The 24,000-nt window shown below is 38.1% G+C and overlaps 1 protein-coding gene across 1 annotated transcript in view; it reads right to left on the reverse strand.

Moving 5' to 3' along the window:
- LOC123750388 (golgin subfamily A member 6-like protein 6) overlaps nucleotides 1-24,000 on the reverse strand; it is a 278,485-nt gene that overhangs the window by 241,348 nt on the left and 13,137 nt on the right. The window contains exon 3 of the mRNA XM_069325164.1: nucleotides 16,183-16,263. Within this exon, the coding sequence (XP_069181265.1) occupies nucleotides 16,183-16,263 (81 nt within the window). The remainder of the gene's footprint in view (nucleotides 1-16,182; nucleotides 16,264-24,000) is intronic.

Genomic DNA, 24,000 nt, shown 5'->3' on the forward strand with positions numbered 1-24,000 from the left:
AATGGTCGAACAAATGGTTGTTGGAGTTTAACCCAAGCAAATGTAATGTAATGAAAATAGGTGTAGGGAGCAGGAGGCCAGACACAAGGTATCATCTGGAGATGAAATTCTTCAAGAGTCAGAGAAAGAAAAAGACTTGGGGGTTCATATCACGTCAGACCTGTCTCCTGCAGCCCATATCAAGAGGATAACATCAGCGGCATATGCCATGCTGGCCAACATAAGAACGGCATTCAGAAACTTGTGTAAGGAATCATTCAGAACTTTGTATACCACATATGTCAGGCCAATCCTGGAGTATGCAGCCCCAGCATGGAGTCCATATCTAGTCAAGGATAAGACTAAACTGGAAAAGGTTCAAAGGTTTACCACCAGACTGGTACCCGAGCTGAGAGGTATGAGCTACGAGGAGAGACTACGGGAATTAAACCTCACTTCGCTGGAAGACCGAAGAGTTAGGAGGGACATGATCACCACATTCAAGATTCTCAAGGGAATTGATAGGGTAGATAAAGACAAGCTATTTAACACAAAGGGCACACACACTACGGGACACACGTGGAAACTGAGTGCCCAAATGAGTTACAGAGATATTAGAAAGAACTTTTTTAGTATCAGGGTGGTTGATAAATGGAATGCATTAGGAAGAGATGTGGTGGAGGCTGATTCCATACGCAGTTTCAAGTGTAGATATGATAGAGCCCAATAGGCTCAGGAACCTGTACACATGTTGATTGACTGTTGTGAGGCGGGACCAAACAGCCAGAGCTCAACCCCCGCAAGCACAATTAGGTGAGTACACACACACACACACACACACACACACACACACACACACACACACACACACACACACACACACACATGAGCCCAAATGAGCCACAGAGATATTAGAAAGAACTTTTTTAGTGTCAGAGTGGTTGACAAATGGAATGCATTAGGAAGTGATGTGGTGGAGGCTGACTCCATACACAGTTTCAAGTGTAGATATGATAGAGCCCAATAGGCTCCTGTAATCTGTACACACTACACAAGCACACGCACACATGCACACCCACCACAGTGTAACACCCCACACACACACTTCCCCCCCCCCCCTTCACACCCACATTCCACCCCTACACCTCCTCTCCTCCCCCCGCCCCGCTTCCCCCCCACACACACACACTATCCCTGTCACCCCTATACTATCCTCTTCTCTATCTTCCTCCTCTCTCTTCACTTCTCTGATCCTTGTAGACTAACACTAACTCTAGGGAACAAAAAGGGGTCAAGCATGATCGTAGGAAAACAGAACACAAGTTGGAGGAGAGCAACAGGCCGAATCATACATGGAGATGACTACTAGTGCATGGAGGGAAATCAATGGGGGACTAGAAATACATGAGGGAAATCATAAGTTAACTGCAGATGAAACTAAGTCAGCACGAAAAAACTAAAAACAAGCCCTCCTCCGACATTGGCCAAGACAACCAACCCCCATGTAGCAGGGGATGTAGCAATAGCAGGGACCCCTACAATGGGGCCACCTTTGCTGAAATGTTGAGGAAGTGCCCAGAAGCCATGTCCACAGTCAAGGAAGTTGAAATGAAAGCCGTAACTTCACAGGAAGCAACTAGATACAGGAGCCATCTAATAGAAAGGAAAAGAGCTGTAGTTGTGGTAGGTATTAAAAAAACAAGAAGGTTACAAGCAGGAAGAGTGGAGGACTAAGGACAAACCTGCAGTGTCAGGGATACAAACTGAGATAAGAATGGAAGCGGTTGAACAAGACATGGAAAAGTTTTCCGGATTGCAGTACAAAAAAAAAAAATATTGATAAAGTTAGTATTCAGGATCGTGGACATCAAAGAGGACATCCTAGTAAAAAACAGCAAACTGAAAAAAAAAGAATTACAGAAAGGTATTCCTTCAGAGGGACATGACCAGGGACGAGATAATACAGGCAGCAGATGCAAGGAAAGTGCACAGGTTGAGGGAAGGAGCCAGGAAACCTCAGCCTCCAACCCAGCAATCCTAGAGGGAAAGTCGGAACCCCAATTCAGGAACCCCAGAGGGGGACTGCAACACCCCAACCCACAACCCCATAGGAGCCCCTTCCCCCCACCCCTAGCTCAACTCTCCCTTGCCTCTACACAATGCCCACCATACCACCCAAATCCTCCCTTCCCTCTTACCCCGAGTACCCCTGCCTTCTCATTCCCTGGTCTTTTTCCGGCCCCAAGGAAGACCAAGCAAGATCTAAGCCCTCCATCCCCCACCCTGCCTCCGCCTAAACCCCTGTTAACTACACCACAGTAGAGCAAGCCCTCACCCTGAGCACTCCCTGCCCCCCCCCCCCCAACCTTCAGCACTCCCAGCCCTTCCAACCCCAGGACTTCTTCCTGTCCCAAACAGGCCTGGGCTAGATCTAAGCCCTAAGCCCCATCTCCCCTCCCCCCCATTCCCTGGTAACAACCCCACAGGAGGATGAGCCTACCCAAGTAGCAATGCCCATGGAACAGCTTCCTACACTAGTGGAGAAGGTGGGTGAAACTGGATATAGGAAAGTGAGCTCCAGGGTAATGTTCTCAAACATTGATGGGATTACCAATAAAGCAAGTGAACTGGCAGAAAGGGCACAGAAAGAAAACCCAGATGTAATAGGACTCACAAATGTGTCAGGAGTCATAACAAATGCTATATTTCCAAAGGACTACTATATAGCAAGGAAAGGGAGGAAAGGGAGAAGAGAAGGAGGAGTGGCCCCTGCTGATAAGGAAGGACTGGAGTTTTGAAGAGATGGAAATTCCGGGCTGTTACGAATTCAGAGACTATATAACAGGAACTATGACAATGGGTGGACCTAAGATAATAGTGGCAGTCATTTACAACCCTCCACTAAATGACAGAAGACCCAGATAGGAATTCGATAGGAACAACATGGCAACCAATAATATAATTGAGAGAGTAGCTTCAGTTGCCTGCAGGAATTTATCCAGACTCTTAATCATGGGCGATTTCAACCAAGAAATGATAGACTGTGAAAATGTCGACCAATGGGGAAGTGCAGATACATGGAGAGATAAACTCTTGGAAGTGGCAACAAGGAACTTTCTGAGCCAACATGTCAAGGTACCCAAAAGAATCAGAGCCAATGACGAACCAACTAGACTCGACCCGATATTCACCTTGAATGAGTCAGAAATAAGGGAAGTCATATAATTTTATATACTATATAATTTTTCTCTTCTTTAGATAATGTACAGCTCGCATAAGCTATTGCGTGATCTCTGAAACCTTCTGTTGGAAGTAATGCAGCAGCTAAGCCTATGTCACTAGCATCTGTAACCAACGTAAAAGGTTTAGAAAATCAGGATTCCTAAGGACAGGTGACAATATCAATGCTGTTTTGAGCTTTTCGAATGACTGTTCTTGGGCTTCTTCCCAAACAAAGGGTTCATCTTTTTTTTTGCAACTTGTAAAGTGGAGCGGCTATAATAGAGAATCCAGAAATAAATGAACGATAAAATCCTACAAGACCTGTGAACTGTCTTATATCCTTTCCAGTACGAAGTGTTGGAAAACCAGGGGCAGGAATAATTTTTGCTTCATTCACTATAATGCCTGTAGGTATAACTGTATGACCTAGGAAATTAATCTTCTCCTTTAAAAAATAGCACTTTGAGAGTTTTATTTTTAAATTTGCTTCTGTGAGCTTTGCAAATACTTTCTCAGGGTTCTGGAAGTGAGTTTGAACATGTTGCGACATGATTATGAGATCATCAAGATACACTAAAAGAATATTTCTTATCAATCTACGAAAATGGTTCGTCATGAGCCTAGAGAAGGTTATTGGACTGCTTCGCAAACCAAATGACATTCTTTTCAAATGAAACCCACTGGGCTGTCATCTAGTTACTTTCCTCATCAAGGAGGATTTGCCAGAATCTCTGAAACAAATTTACTGTTGAGAATGCTTTGTTTCAATCTATACTTTGCAACAAATCATTTGAGACTGGAAGTGGGGAAACGATCAGGTATAGTTACTCTCTTAAGCTTCCGATAATCAATTACAGGTCTCCATGTCCCATCTCGCTTTGGTACAAGAATCATTGGAGCATTCCATGGCGAATTACTCGACTCAATTAGATCACTTTGTAACATTTCCTCTATGAGTCTACCAGTTTCTGTCCTCTGAGAATGGGATAGATGGTAAGCTGGTACATAAATTGGAATAGTTCCTTGCTCAAGGGGGATTTTAAGCATAATAAGAGAAGTGAGACCTAACTTTTCTCCTGGAAGAGCAACAAGAGCTTTATTCCTGTTCCAACGCAACGCATGTGCATTGCTGAGCCACAGCAACCTTTTCCTGTCTCCCAATCCTCCCCAATATTCCCCCCCTTCCCCATCCCCTTGTCCTCCCAACCATTCCTCACTCCCCATAACTTTGTCCTCCCCACCATCCCCCACTCTACCGTCCCCTCGTCCTTCTAACCATTCCCCACTCCACCGTCCCCTCGTCCTCCTTACCATCTCCCACTCCTCCGTCACCTCGACCTCCCTACCATTCTCTCTCCCCCGTCCCCTTGTCCCCCCAACCATCCCCAACTCCCCTGTCCCCATGTCCTCCCCACCATTGCCCGTTCCCCTGTCCCCTCGTCCCCACCATCCCTAACTCCACAGTCTCCTCGTTCTCCCCAACATTACCCCCTCCCTTGTCCTTTCGTCCTCCCCAACATCCCCCACTCCCATCCCCTTGTCTTCCCCTCCATTCCCACTCCCTCGTCCGATGAATTCCCAAATGATCTGATGTGAACATCAGAAAATTGGGAACATCAAATGATCTGATGTTCTCATCACTGAAATATAGGAAAAACAGTTTAAAAAACGAAATGGAAAATGATGAAAAAATTATAAACAAACTATACTCACAAAATGAACGTTATGTTAAACATCACAGTTCCATTCCGACACAATGTCACACAAAATAATTAAATCAAAACAAAAATAAATCGAAATCTAAGAAAATTAAATTTATCAATGAAATCAGAAACCTTGAAATGGAATCGTAACATTTTTAGTATAGTATGTCTTGCTCTTACATGCAACAGATGACGCTGTTAAAAAAAAAAGTTTTTACCTGTCACAGGTGTGGCATCTATAGTTATACTCACGAAATGAGCAATATGGTAAACAACACAGCTCAATTCCAGCACAATGTAACACAAAATACTTAAATCAAAATGAATATAAATCGAAATCTAGGAAAATTCAATTTGTCTAAGCAATCAGAAACATTTAAATGGAATTGTAACATAATTAGTATAACGTGTGTTGCTCTTACATGCAACAGATGTAAGAGCATGTGTTTACCAGATGTATGGTATGTGTTTCTTAAAAAAAAATAATTACCTGTCACAAGTGTAGCATCTATACTTATACTTATGAAGTGAACAGTATTGAAAACAACACAGCTCAATTCCAACGCCATGTTACATAAAATAAATATATCAAAATGTAAAATAAATCGATATCTATGAAAATTCCATTTATCAATGCAATCGGAAACATTCAAATGGAATTGTAACATATTTAGGATAACGTGTGTTGCTATTACATGCAATAGATAGCGCTGTTTGTCAAAAAAGCGTGTTTTTACCAGCCACAGGTGTGGGAATTATATAGTAGGTATACAAAAACATGCATGTATTCAAATGAAATGTTGTGTAAAATTTTCAAAGCAATTGGTGAAGAACTTTCGGAAATTACAGAATGTGTTGCTCTTATGCCCAACAAATGGTGCTATTTAAATAAAAAAGTTTTTCCCTGTCACAGGTGAGGCCTGTATATATTAAGTGTATTAAAACATGCGCCTATTTGAATGCAACGATGTGTCAAAATTTCAAAGCAATCAGTAAAGAGGTTTCGAAGATTTACCTCACATGAAAAACACATGAATTTTTCAGAAAAAAACAGTTTTTTTCTGGTCAAAGACCTGACATCTATATGGTATGTTTAAAAATCCGCTCGAATACAAATGGAATGTTGTGTGAAAATTTCAAAGCAATCAGTGAAGAACTTTAGGAGATTAGCGATTTTGAACAAACGAACATTTCCATTTTTATTTTTACACTAGCTGAGCCACGCATTGCTGTGGCTCAGTAATGCATGTGCGTGTCTGAGCCCCAACAACCTTTCCCTTGTCTCCCTGTCCTCCCCACAATTCCCCCTCTTCCGTCCTCTCTTTCTCCCTGCCATTTCCTCCCTCCCCCATCCCTGTGTCCCCCACACCCCCATCCCTGAGTCCTCCCCACCATCCCCCATCCCCTCGTCCTCCCTATCATTCCCCCCCCCCTCCCCACTTCCCTCGTCCTCTGCACCATCCCCCATTTACCTGTTCCCCTTGTCCTTCACACCATTCTTCATTCCCCTATCTCCTCGTCCCCACCATCCCTAACTCCCCCGTCCCCTCATTTTCCCCACCATTACCCCCTCCTCTGTCCCATCGTTCTCAATACTTTCCCCACTTCCGTCCCCTTGTCCTCCCCACCATTCCCAACTCCCTCATCCGATGCATTCACATGTGATCTGATGTTCCCATCAGAAAAATGGGAACATCAAATAATCTGATGTTCCCATCACTGATATATAAGAAAAACAATTAAAAAATGGAATGAAAAACAATGAAAAATTAAAAAATAAACTACACTCATGAAATGAACGGTATGGTAAACAACAAAGCCCAATTACTCAATTTCATCGCAATGTCTCACAAAATAATTAAATCAACAGGAAAATAATTTGATATATATGAAAATTCAATTTATCAATGAAATTTGAAACATTGAAATAGAATCGTAACATATTTAGTATAGCTTGAGTTGCTCTTACTTGCAACAGATGGCACTGTTTAAAAAATAATGCATATTTTTACCTGTCACAGGTGTGGCATCTATACTTATACTCACAAAATGAATGGTATGGAAAACAACATAGCTCAATTCCAATGCAATGTTGCACAAAATTATTAAATCAAAATTAAAATAAATCAAAATCTGTGAAAATTCAATTTATCAATGCAATCGGAAAAAATGAAATGGAATCGTAACATATTTAGAATATTGTGTGTGGCTCTTACGTGCAACAGATGGCACTATTTCTTAAAAAAATAGAATATTTTTACCTGTCACAGGTGTGGCATTTATACGTATATTTATGAAATGAACGGTATGGTAAACAACACATCTCAATTCCGACACAATGGCATACAAAATCATTCAATACAAATTAAAATAAATCGAAATCTATGAAAATTTCATTTATCAGTGCAATCGAAAACATTCAGAAGGAATTCGTAACATATTTAGTATTGCAAGTGTGTTGCTATTATGTGCAACAGATGGCGCTATTTTCGAAAAAAAGTATGTTTTAACTGTCACAGGTGTAGCATCCATATAGTAGGTATTTAAAAACATGTACATAAACGAATTGAACGTTGTGTCAGAATTTCAAAGCAATCGGTGAAGAACTTTCAGAGATTACAACATATGTTGATCTTACGTCCAACAGATGGCGCAGTTTTTTTTAAAAAAAGCTTGTTTTTTCCTGTCATAGGTGAGGCATGTATATATTAGGTATATAAAAATACGAGCCTATTTGAATGTAACGGTGTGTCAAAATTTCAAAGCAATCGGTAAAGTCGTTACGAAGATTTCCCTCACATTAAAAACACATGAAAAAAAAAGTTTTTTAAAAAAAGCATGTTTTTTCCCGTCACAGTCGTGACATCTATATAATATGTATATAAAATCCCGCTGGGATGCGAATGGAAGATTGTGTGAAAGTTTCAAAGCAATAAGTGAAGAACTTTCGGAGATTAGCGTTATAGTTGTGCATTAATAGGCTGTTGATTGCTGGTGTTGACTTTTTGATGTGTTGGTCATCAAAAACTACACATCAAAAAGTCAACACCAGCAATCAACAGCCAATTAATGCACAACTATATTCTACCCTCTTCAAGACTCTGTACCAATATAGATGCATCAAGAGGAAGTATGGGCCAATAGACCATTTGCAGTTACTTCCATTTTTCCCTCTCATTTATCCAATTTATACCCATTGCACTGTGTTCTGTCTTGTGTTGGTCAAAAGTTTGTTCACCTCATCCAAAACTGTTGCAACATATCCCCTCACCCAAATGCGAGGATATGAGCCAAGCTGTTCAATGTTAGCATTAAGTAAAACTCTGTTTAGTGTTTTAAGGTTACAGTTGTGTGTGTGTAAACTAAAGTCTTTGAAAATGTAATAAGTAATTACGAAACGCATTCAAACGTCGCGTCAGACTACAAATAAAAATGAATTTTGGAGAATTGATTTTTCAATTACCAACGACAGTAAAAAGAAACATAAGGAATATTGAGAAAATTCGTGTTAGAATTATTAATTTTACTTTTTCGGTCACATATAACAACATATATATGTGTATATATATATGTCGTACATAGTAGCCAGAACGCACTTCTCAGCCTACTATGCAAGGCTCGATTTGCCTAATAAGCCAAGTTTTCATGAATTAATTGTTTTTCGACTACCTAACCTACCCAACCTAACCTAACCAAACTTTTTCGGCTACCTAATCTCACCTAACCTATAAAGATAGGTTAGGTTAGGTTATGTAGGGTTGGTTAGATTCGGTCATATATCTACGTTAATTTTAACTCCAAGAAAAAAAAATTGACCTCATAGATAATAAAATGGGTAGCTTTATCATTTCATAAGAAAAAAATTAGAGAAAATATATTAATTCAGTAAAACTTGGCTTATTAGGCAAATCGGGCCTTGCATAGTAGGCTGAGAAGTGCGATCTGGCTACTAGGTACGACATATGTATATATATATATATATATATATATATATATATATATATATATATATATATATATATATATATATATATATATATATATATATATATATACATATATATATTAGTATATTTAGGTAGCAGCCTTTCTTGTAAACATATGTTCGCATTTGTGTTCCTCACGTGTGCCCCAAAGAGTGAGGTGATTTGATAAAATACCATGCCCATGATTACCAACCGAGTGCCAGTGGGGGCATGGAAATAACCTCGGCTACCATCACCCTTTTGTCAAGGCATGTTGGACGAGCGGTTAAGGTGTCCTGTATGCCATCAGAGTGCTCCTGGCAGTATGGGTTCGAGTCACTTCTGGGGTGTGTGTTTTCAATTGCATATAGTCCTGGGGACCATTCAGGCTTGTTCGCATTTGTGTTCCTCACGTGTGCCCCAAAGAATGAAGTGATTTGATAAAATACCATGCCCAAGATTACCAACTGAGTGCCGGCGGGGGAATGGAAATAGCCTCGGCTACCATCCTCTTTTGTCCGGTCGTGTTGGTCGAGCGGTTATGGTGTCCTGTATGCCAGCAGAGTGCTCCTGGCAGTATGGGTTCGAGTCACTTCTGGGGTGTGAGTTTTTCTTTAAATATATATATATATATATATATATATATATATATATATATATATATATATATATATATATATATATATATATATATATATATATATATATATATATATATATATTGTGACGATAATCTCCTTCAAGAGATTGAGCCTGCTCTTCCTCCAAATTACGTCGCTAAACATCTATATAAAACTAGTATGGAAGAAATATCCAACAATGACAACAACATCTCCAAGGTTTGCCAGAGAGCAAAACGTATTCAGCCAGGAACACCTGCTCCACCTCGAACCACCAAACTACCTGTCTTGTTGCCGGCTCATCGCTGATTGGCTGCGGGGTCCAGCTGCAACTGTACTCCACCCACCATACTACTTGATGTCTGGGGCCGCCACGACCTCAGTCTTCAGAATATTCAGTGCTTTCATACGGTTAACACGTCTTCTTCGTAGACTAAGCTGTGGCTTACGTGTACTAAGAGAGGTGATAGCTTAAAGCCAATATTCCTGCACCTCTCATTTTATTGTATATTGCACAGCTTGTTATTGCTCACTTGTCTTAACGTAACTTTTCATTTTGTCATTTGATTATTCTTATTATTTTGATTGATTTTATTATACGAATTTGTATGTCCATTTTATTCATGTTTTGTTTATCTAACGTAATTAAAATTCCATTGTTAAAATTTACTTGTGTTTTGTGTGTCTTCTCCTTACCTTACCACAGACGAAGTTCCAGATTTTCTATTTTTTTTTTATTCTATGTGACGAGGCCATACCCCTACCTTTGAACAGCCGAACTCCAACGCGTTACCGTCACAATATATATATATATATATATATATATATATATATATATATATATATATATATATATATATATATATATATATATATATATGTCATACCTAGTAGAATAGGTATATATACACCTAGGTACTGTCAGGGTTCACCATAAGAGGGTGAAGAACAGTATACACAAGTTCACTCACCGTAGCCCTGCGGGTCTTCACTCTATCCTCGCGGCGCCACTGTACGCCAGGAGAGTATCCCAGTCAATCCCAACCGGCCCTCTGATCGAGAATGAGTGAGAACACAGCTTGTTCTCTTTACAGCTGTGTGCCCACCCCGGCTAGGGCTCTACTATTAACCACAAGGTCGCCATCTGGTGTTTCCTGTGTCCAGTAACACGTCAGTGGTTTCGTTGAATTGGGGTAACAGTGGCAAGAGCACACTCAATATGTCTGATATCAGGCAGGTATTTATTTCTATCACTCTATTTCCTTTCATGTATTATATAGCCACAAGAAATATGGAGGGGATGATACAAACGCCAAGGTATTTTGTGTTTTACTTAAAACTCAAGACATCACATCTGTATATCAACAAGTAAACAGCTATTTCATGCGTAAGTCGCTCGTTCCCACATATAATCATGAACTCGCCAAGCTGGCAATGCTCCCCCTCACATCAATGTCAAAATCAGCTGGGCGACTCCCCCCCCTACTGTGTGATCTCTTACTGCACTTGTTTGTTGGCGAAATATGCCTATTTCTTTAAATTCTCAAGGATCACTAAATGTTCAAACAACACAATATCTGCGACAATAGCAATAGAACGTAAATACTTCGCTGCACTGATCTTGAGCTCAATCAAACATTTCTATATTAATGAACACAATAATTCACTATCATGGTGTAACACACTGCACCTCATTTAATGATAATGCATGCAAGTATATATTACTGGAGTTCTCAGTAATTCCTTTCGTGGGCGAATATTCAATTGATCACTGCACACATGAATGGTTATTCAATACACAACAATAGACATATATATATATAGATAAATCATAGATATCAATAATAGTAATAATATAGTTACTGGGCACATAGCCTAACACCAAATACTGGCACATTTATATATATATATATATATATATATATATATATATATATATATATATATATATATATATATATATATATTCTCTCACTAAATGATCATATTAAAGTCTCATGAAAGACATTATCAACACAGTAAATTCATCAATTACTCCGGGTGCCTGCACACACCAATAATAATAATAATACCGTGAGTGCTCTATGTAGCCCCACTCTGCACACTTGTGCCTTACTGTGACATAGGTGAGCCTTGCTCACGACATACAAAATACTCTGGCTAAATAATATAGCTGACTAAAGGGGAATTGGGAGGGAAACTTTAATCACCTACTTCCACCTATCCTCCGGTGAGAGTTGAGTTGTAGCTCCTGGTCCAGGTTCCCGCCTCGTGTAGGGAACGCCCCCACACACACCCTGTCGTGTCCTCCAGGAACCCAATCAACGTCCCAAAATAAACACGTCGTCTCCGTGTTCTGTCCTCCGCGGGTCCGTGCTCCTCCTCCACGTCTTGTAGGGTCGGAGTCGGTCTCCCGGCCGTCAACTTCTCCTCCCAACTATGGCTGCCAACCTACGTCTCGGCTGCAGTCGTACAGATTCCCAATTAGTATCTTCTTTCACTGCTTCCCAGTGGATTGGCCCAGCCGCTACGTCATCACTGTGAAGCTATCAGACGTCCCAGACAATACTGCCTAGACTTCACCTGCACAGCACCCGACCCTGGAGTACTTGATGCTCAGTATGCCGTCAATTCCCTCTTCGGTCCACACATGGAATGAAAGAAGACCTCTCGGCGTATTTGCAGACTACGGGTGACGCGTAAGATCCATGGGAGTGGCGTATTACTGTCAGATTGACAGGATCAACCTTCACACATCCGTCCACCTTGACGTGTCGTGTCAGACTGATTCCCTCACGGAGGATTGGCCCAGCCACTACGTCATCACTGTGAAGCTATCAGCCGTCGCATACGTTGCTGCCTAGACTCCACTCTTGCACAACACCTGTCCATGGAGCACTTGATGCTTAATACTCTGTCAATTCCTTCTCTGGTCCAACACATGAACGAAGGAAGACCCCACAGGTGCTGGCAGACCACCGGTGATGCGTAAATCCTCCGGAGATGGGGTAAACTGTCCAACTGACAGGACCCCCCAGCGCACGTCCGACCTCCTTGACGTGCTGTCTTAGACTGATGGTGCCACCGTGGTGCGATGACCGGACTCCCCTTCTTTTGTGACGTCATACTTGCCAAGAGAGGTTTTCATTGGCTCCCTGTGCCACGTCGCTGTCGGTGACCAATCTGGCGCCACTGACGTCACACAGTTTTGGCGGCAAAACGGAGGAGCCCGCGCCATATTGGCTCCCTAAAGGACCTATACCACAGGCCAAAATACTCTTCTTTTACAAATTTCTCGCCACCTCGAGAACACTACACTCTTCCACATATATCAAACTGATGCCTGCGACGTAGAGAACGCTCGGGTAAAGTGGACATGACTCTTATAGCAGGCGTGGGAGAAATATAAGGGGGGGGGGAACACCGTCACAGTACGTATATATCTACGTATATTTATACGTATATATATGTACGTATATATATATATATATATATATATATATATATATATATATATATATATATATATATATATATATATATATATATATATATATATATATATATATATATATATATATTTATATATATATATATATATATATATATATATATATATATATATATATATATATATATATATATATATATATATATATATATGTATATATCTACGTTAGTTTTAACTCAAATTTAAAAAAAATTAGTTCGTACACTATGAAATGAATAGCTTTATAACTTCATAAGAAAAAAAATAGAAAAATATAGAAATTCTGGAAAACTTGGCTTATTAGGCAAATCGGGCCTTGCATAATAGGCCAAGAACTGCATTCTGGCTACTAGGTACAACATTATATATATATATATATATATATATATATATATATATATATATATATATATATATATATATATATATATATGTCGTACCTAATAGCCAGAACGCACTTGTCTGCCTACTATGCAAGGCCCGATTTGCCTAATAAGCCAAGTTTTCATGAATTAATTGTTTTTCGACTACCTAACCTACCTAACCTAACCTAACCTAACTTTTTCGGCCACCTAACCTAACCTAACCTATAAAGATAGGTTAGGTTAGGTTAGGTTAGGTTTTCACCTCATTTAGTGTAGTGAAAATCGTGAGGAAAAGTTTCGTAGAGCATCTGGAGGGCAATAGCTTTGTAACATACCACACAACACCACCACGATATACCATCAGAGACGGTAAATCGTACCTCGCAGGTTTAATAGAATTCTATGATCAAGCAACAAAAATTAGGTAAGCAAGCCTTTGACACAGTACCCCATAAAAGGCTGTTACAAAAGTTGGAGCAACAGTCAGGAATAAAAGGTAAGGTGCTCCAGTGGAAACGGGAGTACCTAAGCAACAGGAAACAGCGAGTAACTCTGAGGGGGGGGGGAGACATCAGAGAAGCGAGATGTCACCAGCGGATTCCCACAGAGCTGTGTACTTGGATCTATCCTGTTTCTAATATATTTAAACGATCTTCCAGAGGGTATAGACTCATTCCTCTAAATTTTTGCTGACGATGCAAAAATTATGTGAAGAATCAAGACAGAAGAAGATAGACGTAGCTAAAGGACGACCTGAACAAACTGGAGGAATGGTCTAAAAATGGCTTCTAAAGTACAACTCAGAAAAATGTAAATGAAATTAGTCGAAGGGAGCAGAAGGCTGAACACACAGTACCATCTGGGAGGTGAAATCCTGGAAGAGTCAAATAGAGATAAATATCTGGGGTGATATCACACCGAACCTGGCCCCAGAGACCCACATGAAAAGGCTATCATCAGCGGGATATGCTAAATTGGTCAAAATAAGAACTGGCTTTAGCAACTTATGTAAGGAGTCATTCGGGACCTTGTATACCACTTATGTCAGATCAATCCTGGAATATGCAGCTCCAGTCTGGAGGCTATACCAAGTTAAACACAAGACAAAGTTAGAGTAGATTCAGAGATATGCCAACAGACTAGTCCCGGAACTGACAGGTATGAGCCACGAGGAAAGGCTAAGGGAACTACACCTCACGTCCCTGGAAAACTGAGGAGTAAGGGAAGACATGATAACCACCTACAAAATTTTCAGGGGAATTGACAGGGTGAACAAAGAGAAACACTTTAGCACAGGTGGAATACGAACAAGGGGACACAGGTGCAAACTTAGTACCCAAATGAGCCACAGAGACTTTAACAATAATTTTTTCAGTGTCAGAGTAGTTAAGAAATTGAATGCATTAAGCAGTGATGTGGTGGAGGCAAATTCCATACACAGTTTCAAATGAAGATTTGACTGAGCCCAGTAGGCTCAAGAATCTCTACACCAGTTGACCGACGGGTGAAAGGCGGGACCAAAGAGCCAAAGCTCAACCCCCGCAAGCCACAACTAGGTGAGTACAAGAATTATCTATACTACTGGGCAGATTTACTGATATTTCTTACTAGTAGACAGGAAACGATACTTCCGAACTAGCGAAATCGTGGATTAGGTGGGCTTCTATGTATCCTGTGCCATGAATCACGGGAAATATCTGGTATGTTCACATGTGAATTCTTAAGTAAACCTAGTACGTGTTGACGTATCAAGTGCCATGCACACAATATGCGGGTCCACTTCCTCCTCGGCTTGGGACGCCCCGACCAGATAATAAGCACATATATAATAGAAGCACAGATAAATTTTCGATATTGTGGACTTAGAGGAGGAAGCTTGGATTTATGTATCAGTTAATTACGATTAGTCACACAGAACACTTTTTTGTGAATATAAACTTTAGACTGAAAGTTTTAGTTATTCACAGAAGTAAATATCCCTCATAAATCGTAAATATGCTTATGTGGCAACATCCCATTCTCCCTAATATGTTGTTAAATTTGTTTTCTGTGAAAGGTTAGTAAATTAGTAATGTTAGTATACTCCTAACACAACCATTTTAACTTATTTTGCCAGGGGATGGTAAATAAGTGTAGAAATTCCTGACATCTTTACTGGAGCATAAACAAGTCAGCTTATACAGTTAAGCCTCTTTCGTTAATATTATTTTTGATTTTATTTTAAATAAATTTTAGATTAAAATAATTATGAGTATATAGATGGTTAGGATACAAAGTTTCTAAACAAGTATTTTAGTCCTCCGTGAATCGGAGAGGGAAATATTGTGATACAAAAATGTGTTTACTTGTAGCCTTACCAACTAATACAATTTAGTTACCAGAGGTAAAATGTGTTACTTCTGGGAACTCTGTTACTTCCCGTACCTTACATTGAAAGAGCTGCTGGCATAATCTTTGCTGACTTGACACCATCCAGATGGACGACCTGGCACCACCTGTCTGGTTGACCTAACATGACTTTGATAATTGACCATGTACGACCTCGATGATTGACCAGGCACGAACGTGATGGCTGACCTGGCATGACGATGATTGTTGGCCTAGCACGACCTTGGTAGATAACATGGATAGATGACTTGGCATGACCTAAATTATCGACCTGGCACGACCTGTACTGTCGACCTGACATGACTGGATTGTCGACCTGAATGGTTCATCTCACTCAACTTGAATGGTTGACCTGGCCCGACCTGGATAGTTAACCAGGTACAACCTGGATAATTAACTTGGCTCGACCTGGAAAGTTAACCTGGCATAGTTTGGATGATATAATATTACCTGTCAGGTTTGATGAAGTAGACGCCATCCATCCTCGCTCCCCGGCAGTACAGTTCAGAACAGTCCTTGGCCGTTGTCGCCCTGCCAATATTATAGTATTGTAATGTCAGTTTGAATAATCAATTGTTATCAATTGTTTCAATTTCAGAAAAAAATGCTCGTTATTTCACATTCAAATTACACCCCAAATATATGTGTATTTATGTATGTATGTATATATATATATGTATATATATATATATATATATATATATATATATATATATATATATATATATATATATATATATATATATATATATTAGGTTAGGTTATATATATATATATATATATATATATAAGTTCCTGAAGGAATTGGGGGACAAATTGATCAGCGCTACAAAAGACCAGAGAGCAAAAAGTTTCTTGTTCCAGCGCCTCAGTGTTGCGATTCAGAGGGGAAATGCCTGTTGCGTCTTGGGCACTAGTCCAACTTCAGAGGAATTCGAAGAAGTGTTTGACTTGCAACAATGATCGAACCCGTCTGTGACATTCATCAATGTTTCCCATTGTTGTGTTATTCAAGAGATCCATAACCTTTAAGCACCTTTTTGCATTATTATTTTTGTATCAACCCATGTATATTTTGTAACCATCAAATGCATAATAAAGCACAAAAAATAAAAAAGGAAGGGGGTGGTAGGAGAAAAGCACACAGAAACTGTATTGGAGGGGATCTAAACATTCCCTCTAATGCGTTATGCGTGGTTTCCTCCGAGGCTATGGGTCCCCCTTCTTCCAGCTAGAGGTGGTACTCTTTTTTGGACTAAAATATATATATATATATATATATATATATATATATATATATATATATATATATATATATATATATATATATATATATATATATATATATATATATATATGACAAACAACATAGAAATCGATGATTTCTGTGTTGTTTGCTAAGATTTCTCTGGTGATGGTTTGTTTGTGGGAAGAGATTATATGTTCCTTAATGGAGCCCTGTTGCTTATGCATTGTTAAACGCCTGGAAAGAGATGTTGTTGTCTTGCCTATATACTGTTTTTTTTTGGAGCTTACAGTCCCCAAGAGGGCATTTGAAGGCATAGACGACGTTGGTCTCTTTTAAAGCGTTCTGCTTTGTGTCTGGAGAGTTTCTCATGAGTAGGCTGGCCGTTTTTCTGGTTTTAAAGTAAATCGTCAGTTGTATCCTCTGATTTTTGTCTGTAGGGATAACGTTTCTACTGACAGTATCTTTCAGGACCCTTTCCTCCGTTTTATGGGCTGTGGAAAAGAAGTTCCTGTAAAATAGTCTAATAGGGGGTATAGGTGTTGTGTTAGTTGTCTCTTCAGAGGTTGCATGGCGTTTCACTTTCAAATAAAACCAGTATATAGGCAAGACAACAACATCTCTTTCCAGGCGTTTAACAATGCATAAGCAACAGGGCTCCATTAAGGAACATATAATCTCTTCCCATAAACAAACCATCACCAGAGAAATCTTAGCAAACAACACAGAAATCATCGATAGATACAGCGATAGCAGGCGGCTTGACGTCTACGAGGCACTACATATCAAGAAGTCAACACCAGCAATCAACAGCCAATTAATGCACAACTATATTCTACCCACTTCAAGACTCCGCTCCAATATAGAAGCATCAAGAAATTTGGACCAATAGGCTTTCTACAATTACTTCCATTCAATACCCATTGTTTCGTGTTCTGTCTTGTGTTTGAATTTAATACCTATTCAATACCCATTGTTTCGTGTTCTGTCTTGTGTTGGAATTTAATACATATTGTTGAAAGTTTGTTTTTCACCTCATCCACCTCACCCAAATGTAGATATAAACCTCGAAGATGTGTAAAGCTCTATTCAGTTACAGTTGTGTGTTTGTAAACTAAAGTCTTTAAAAATGTAATAAGTTTTACGAAACGCGCTCAAGTGTCGCGTCAGACTAGAAATAAAAATGAATTTTGGAGAATTGATCTTTGAATTACTATCAACAGTGTAAAGAAACATAAGAAAGATAGAGAAAATTCGTGTTAGAATTATTAATCTTACTTTTTCGGTCATATTTAATAATATATATATATATATATATATATATATATATATATATATATATATATATATATATATATATTTAGGTAGGTAGGTAGGTTATATATATATATATATATATGTCGTACCTAGTAGCCAGAACGCACTTCTCAGCCTACTATGCAAGGCCCGATTTGCCTATTAAGCCAAGTTTTCATGAATTAATGGTTTTTCGACTACCTAACCTACCTAACCTAACCTAACCTAACTTTTTCGGCTACCTAACCTAACCTAAACTATAAAGATAGGTTAGGTTAGGTTAGGTTGGGTTGGTTAGGTTCGGTCATATATCTACGTTAATTTTAACTCCAATAAAAAAAATTGACCTCATACATAATGAAATGGGTAGCTTTATCATTTCATAAGAAAAAAATTAGAGAAAATATATTAATTCAGGAAAACTTGGCTTATTAGGCAAATCGGGCCTTGCATAGTAGGCTGAGAAGTGCGTTCTGGCTACTAGGTACGACATATATATATATATATATATATATATATATATATATATATATATGTCGTACCTAGTAGCCAGAACTCACTTCTCAGCCTACTATGCAAGGCCCGATTTGCCTAATAAGCCAAGTTTTCCTGAATTAATATATTTTCTCTAATTTTTTTCTTATGAAATGATAAAGCTACCCATTTCATTATGTATGAGGTCAATTTTTTTTTTAATGGAGTTAAAATTAACGTAGATATATGACCGAACCTAACCAACCATACCTAACCTAACCTAACCTATCCTTATAGGTTAGGTTAGGTTAGGTAGCCGAAAAAGTTAGGTTAGGTTAGGTTAGGTAGGTTAGGTAGTCGAAAAACTATTATTTCATGAAAACTTGGCTTATTAGGCAAATCGAGCCTTGCATAGTAGTCTGAGAAGTGCGTTCTGGCTACTAGGTACGACATATATATATATATATATATATATATATATATATATATATATATATATATATATATATATATATATATATATATATATATATATATATATATATATATATATATACATATATATATATTTTCGTCAATTTTCGTTCCGTCAATTTTTAAAAATTACCATTTTCTGAGAATATTGTTATAGAAGTTTTGTGAAGGAAAACAAACATCTTACCCATAACTTTTAGTTTGTATATCCATTTACAGCTATTTCACCTGTAAAAAGACCGAAAGTTATTCAGAGACCATTTGAAGACCGATTTTCATCTGAGACGAAAAACATGACAGAGCCAATTTGAAGACCAAAATTTGCTGAAATTTGACATTATTTTAGACCCAAATATTGTCAGAGACCAGTAAAACACCTAAATTATTCAGAGTCCAGTAGAAATCTGAAATTAGTCAGAGACAAGTCAAAAGACCAAAATTAGTCAGAGACCTGTTTATCCTGAAAATCAGTCAGAGACCAGTTTATGCCCCAAATTCATCAGAGTCCAGTAAAGACCCAAAAATTTTCAGAATCCTATAAAGACCGAAAATTCGTCAGAGTCAAGTTATAGAAAGAAATTCGTCAGAGACCAGTTGCAGACCAAAATAAGACAGAGTTCAGCTGTAAGACCGAAATTTAACAGAGTCCCGTAAAGACCCAAAATTAGTCTGAACTGGACTCAACTCAGAGTCCAGTTCATTACCGAAAATTAGGCAGAGTCCGTTGAGTACTTTAGGAGTCCCCTAAAGACCGAAAAATATTCCACTTTGTGTCCACTTTGAGACCAAAATGTTTCAGAGTTTTACTTACACCTGCGTTCTTAAAGAGTTCTAATGGAGGAAATTCAAATAGTATCAGAATCCAGTGGAGACCCAAAAATTTGACAGAGACCATTTTAAGTCTAAATTTATTAGAGACCGCATTTATAAGTGTAGTTTCGCTACTAACAGCCCAATTTATGCCCAATTCTAAGCAAGTTCTAGCTCCTGTCCCCCGCTTTACATTACCCATCACACATCTTTACTAACAGTCCAATCCCCCTGAAATTTTAAACATAGCTATTTCAGACGTAGTACAATACGACAATTAAGTTACCGAGCTCCAGCTCTCATCCTCAGCCTAAGTTTCCACCCGTATCTTCGTTAAAAACCCATCAATTTTCCTGAAATTTAAACGTGCTGTATTTCAGACACAGTAAATAAGGTACAAACAATTATCGACCTCCAACTCCTTACCCCCACATTAACCCTCTCTCATATTTCGTTAGTAGCAGAACAATTTCCATGAAATTTAAAACCTATGTATTTCAGACACAGTAAATAGGATCCAAACAATTACCAAGCTTCAGTTCCTGTTCCCCACCTTAGTTCTCTCTCGCATCTTCTTTAGTATCTAAGCAAATCCCCTAAAAATTTAAAACATAGCTAGTTCAGATGCAGTAAATAAGACCAAAGCAATTACTGAGTTTCAGCATTTGTCCCCTTCCATAGTTCACTCCTGTAAATTACCTATATCAGCCCAAATTCCCCAAGATTCAACTCCCGTCCACCCCTTTAGTTCATCAAATTTAATTCAGATCAAGATGCTCTCTAGTCTATCAAAGTAAACATATCCTGTCCATTAATAACCATTTTGTACTCAGCTATGTAAATAATCACTAACGAGCTAATATTCACACAGTATGTGTGAATATTACTTGAGTTGTTTACTCAACTAAGCAATAATCCCACGGTCAGAAATCACACCTTACCTTCCCATCTCTTACCTCCCTTGCCCTTACCCTCATACCTTCCCATCCCTTACCCCACCCCCTCCCTAAACCCCACCAACTCCCCCTTCATCTCGCCCATTCCCATTTTATCCAAACATTCAATAATGCTACTGTATTTGTATATTTTCTCTATATTTACTGTGTTCTTCACATTCTCATCCATGTTCACTCCATGTTCTGAAAATATTCACAGCATGTTCAGTTCATATTTTTCACAGTTTTCTCCAATTTTCTGTGTTTTTGCCATTTTCCCTACATGTTCACTGTATTCTTTTTCATGTTTTCATGTTCATCACATGTTCTCTATGGAAATGTTATACTCAATATTCATGTTCTCAATGTTCTTAGCATGTTCTTCACATGTTCAGTGTTCATTCTTTGAATTCCCTATGTTCCTTATCATGTTTTCATGATAAGGAAACTATCTGTAAGTTCATATTCCCCACAAGTTCATTGTGCTCATCGCATTCTCTTACATGTTCAATAAAATCAAATCTATCAAGACATTCATTTCTTAACGTTCCTTAACTAAAATCATTCGCAAATCAACTAAAACATAGCCAAGAGAAACTAAAAGTATTCTCCAATCATCTGAAAAGAGTTATTTTCTTCATTTTTAACTAAAATATTCATCAATCACCTACAAAATAGTCAGGATTAACTTCGTTCAATACTATTCTTAACTAAAATAACTTTTTTCTCATAGCTAAATAGTCAAAGGAAATTTTCCAACATTGTTCATAACTAACTTTATCCAGCGTCAATCAACTGAAAATAGCCACGTTCTTCATCTTTTCTTGTCGTTTTGTAACTAAAATATTCACAAATCAACAGAAAATAGTCATGTTCAACATCTTTTCTTGTCGTTTAGGAGCTAAAATAACTCTTCTCTCAACTAAAAATATCCATGATCATCATGTTTTCTTGTCTTTTCTTAAATAAAATTATTTTTCCCCTCAACTTAAAATAATCAAATGTAACTTCCTTCAGCACTTTCGTAACTAAAATTATGTGTCGTTAAATAAGAAATATAGACAAAAACACTCTTCGAGACACACTCCATTAAGGACACACTCAGACACAACAAAGGGATTCCTGAAGACATCAAGGAAACTCTTTGAGACATCAATAACAGAGTCAAAAGACACCAAAGACACACTCAGAGACTCAAAATTTACTCTTTGAAACATCAAGGACAAACTCAGACACACCGAAGTTACTCCAAAAAAGTTACTTTACTTTACTTTAGCAAAAGTTACTTTAGCAAAATGTTATTCTCAGAGCCAACAAAAGTTATTCTCAGAGTCATCAGAAGTTATTCTCAATCATCAAAGTTATTCTCTAAGTCATCAAAGTTATTCTCAGAGTCATCAAAAAGTTATTCTTTAAGACATTAAAGTTATTCTCAGAGTCATCAAATGGTATTCTCATGTCCTCAAAAGTTAATCTCTAAGTCATCAAAGTTAATCTCAGTTATCATAGCTGTTCTGTAAGATATCTTCGCTCATCAAAGTTATTCTCAATCATCAAAGGTAATATCTAACTCACCTTCGTTCATCAAATTTGTTCTCTAAGACATCAATGTTGTTCTCTAAGACATCTCAAGGCATAAAATTTCTCTCCAAAATGTAACTAGTTCAGCTTTTCATATCAAACTTGCACTTCTGTTAAAATATATATCTAAACTAACCTAATCTATTCTATCCTATTCCTCCCCTAACTGATGTAACTTACCTAATCAAACTTACCTAACCTAACCTAACTAACCTAACCTAATGTAACTTACCTAACTTAACTAGCATAACCTAACCTATCCTAACCCAACAAAATCTATCCTAACCCAATCTAACCTAACTTAACCTAACAATTCCTAACTTGCATAACCTAACTTATCCTAACTTAACTAACCTAACCTTATTTAACCTAACCTAACTTAACTTGCTTAACCTATCCTATCCTATCCTAACTTAACTAACCTAACCCAACCTAACCTAACCTAACCTAACTTAACTTACCCTAACCTAACTTAACCTAACCTAACTTAACTTGCATATCCTAACCTATCCTAAATTATCTAACTTAACCTAACCAAACCTATCCTAACTTAACTCTCATAACCTAACCTAATCTAACTTGCTTAACCTAACCTAACCTAACTAACCTAACCTAATGTAACTTACCTAACATACCTTGCATAACCCAACCAAACCTATCCTAACCCAACCTAAATTAACTTAACCTAACCTAACTTAGCTTGCATAACCTAACTTATCCTAACTTAACCTAACATAACCCAACCTAACTAACATGCTTAACCTGTCCTATGCTATCTTAACTAACCTAACTCAACCTAACCTAACCTAACCTAATTTACCCTAACCTAACTTAACCTAACCTAACCTAACTTAAGCTAACCTAACTTATCTCACATTACCCAACCTATCCTAACTTAACTAACTTACCCTATCCTAACTTAACTAACATAACTTACCCTAACCTAACTTTTTTTTAACCAAACCTATCGTAACTTAACTAACTTAACCTAATCTATCCTCACTTAACTAACATAACCTACACTAACCTAACTTTTTTTAACATAACCTAACCTAATCTAACCTAACTTAACCTAACCTAACTTAACTTGCTTAACTTAACCTAACCTAACTTAACTTGCTTAACTTAACTTGCTTAACTTAACCTATCCTAACCTAACTTAACTAACCTAAACTAACTTAATGTAAATTACCTAGCTTAAACTAACCTAACCTAACTTAACCTAACCTAACTTAACCTAACCTATCCTAACTTAACTAACCTAACGTAACCCATCCTAACTTAACCTAACCTAACCTAACTAAAGATAACTTACTTAACCTAACTTAACTCACCTAACCTAACCTATCCTAAGATAACTTACCTAACCTCCTCTACCTAATGTAACTTATCTAACAAAACTTACCCAAAACTTATTTGTTGGTTTCAAAGGTTCATTTCTCAAAATGTTCA

This window comes from Procambarus clarkii, chromosome 15 (assembly GCF_040958095.1).
Source record: "Procambarus clarkii isolate CNS0578487 chromosome 15, FALCON_Pclarkii_2.0, whole genome shotgun sequence".
Taxonomy (NCBI): domain Eukaryota; kingdom Metazoa; phylum Arthropoda; class Malacostraca; order Decapoda; family Cambaridae; genus Procambarus; species Procambarus clarkii.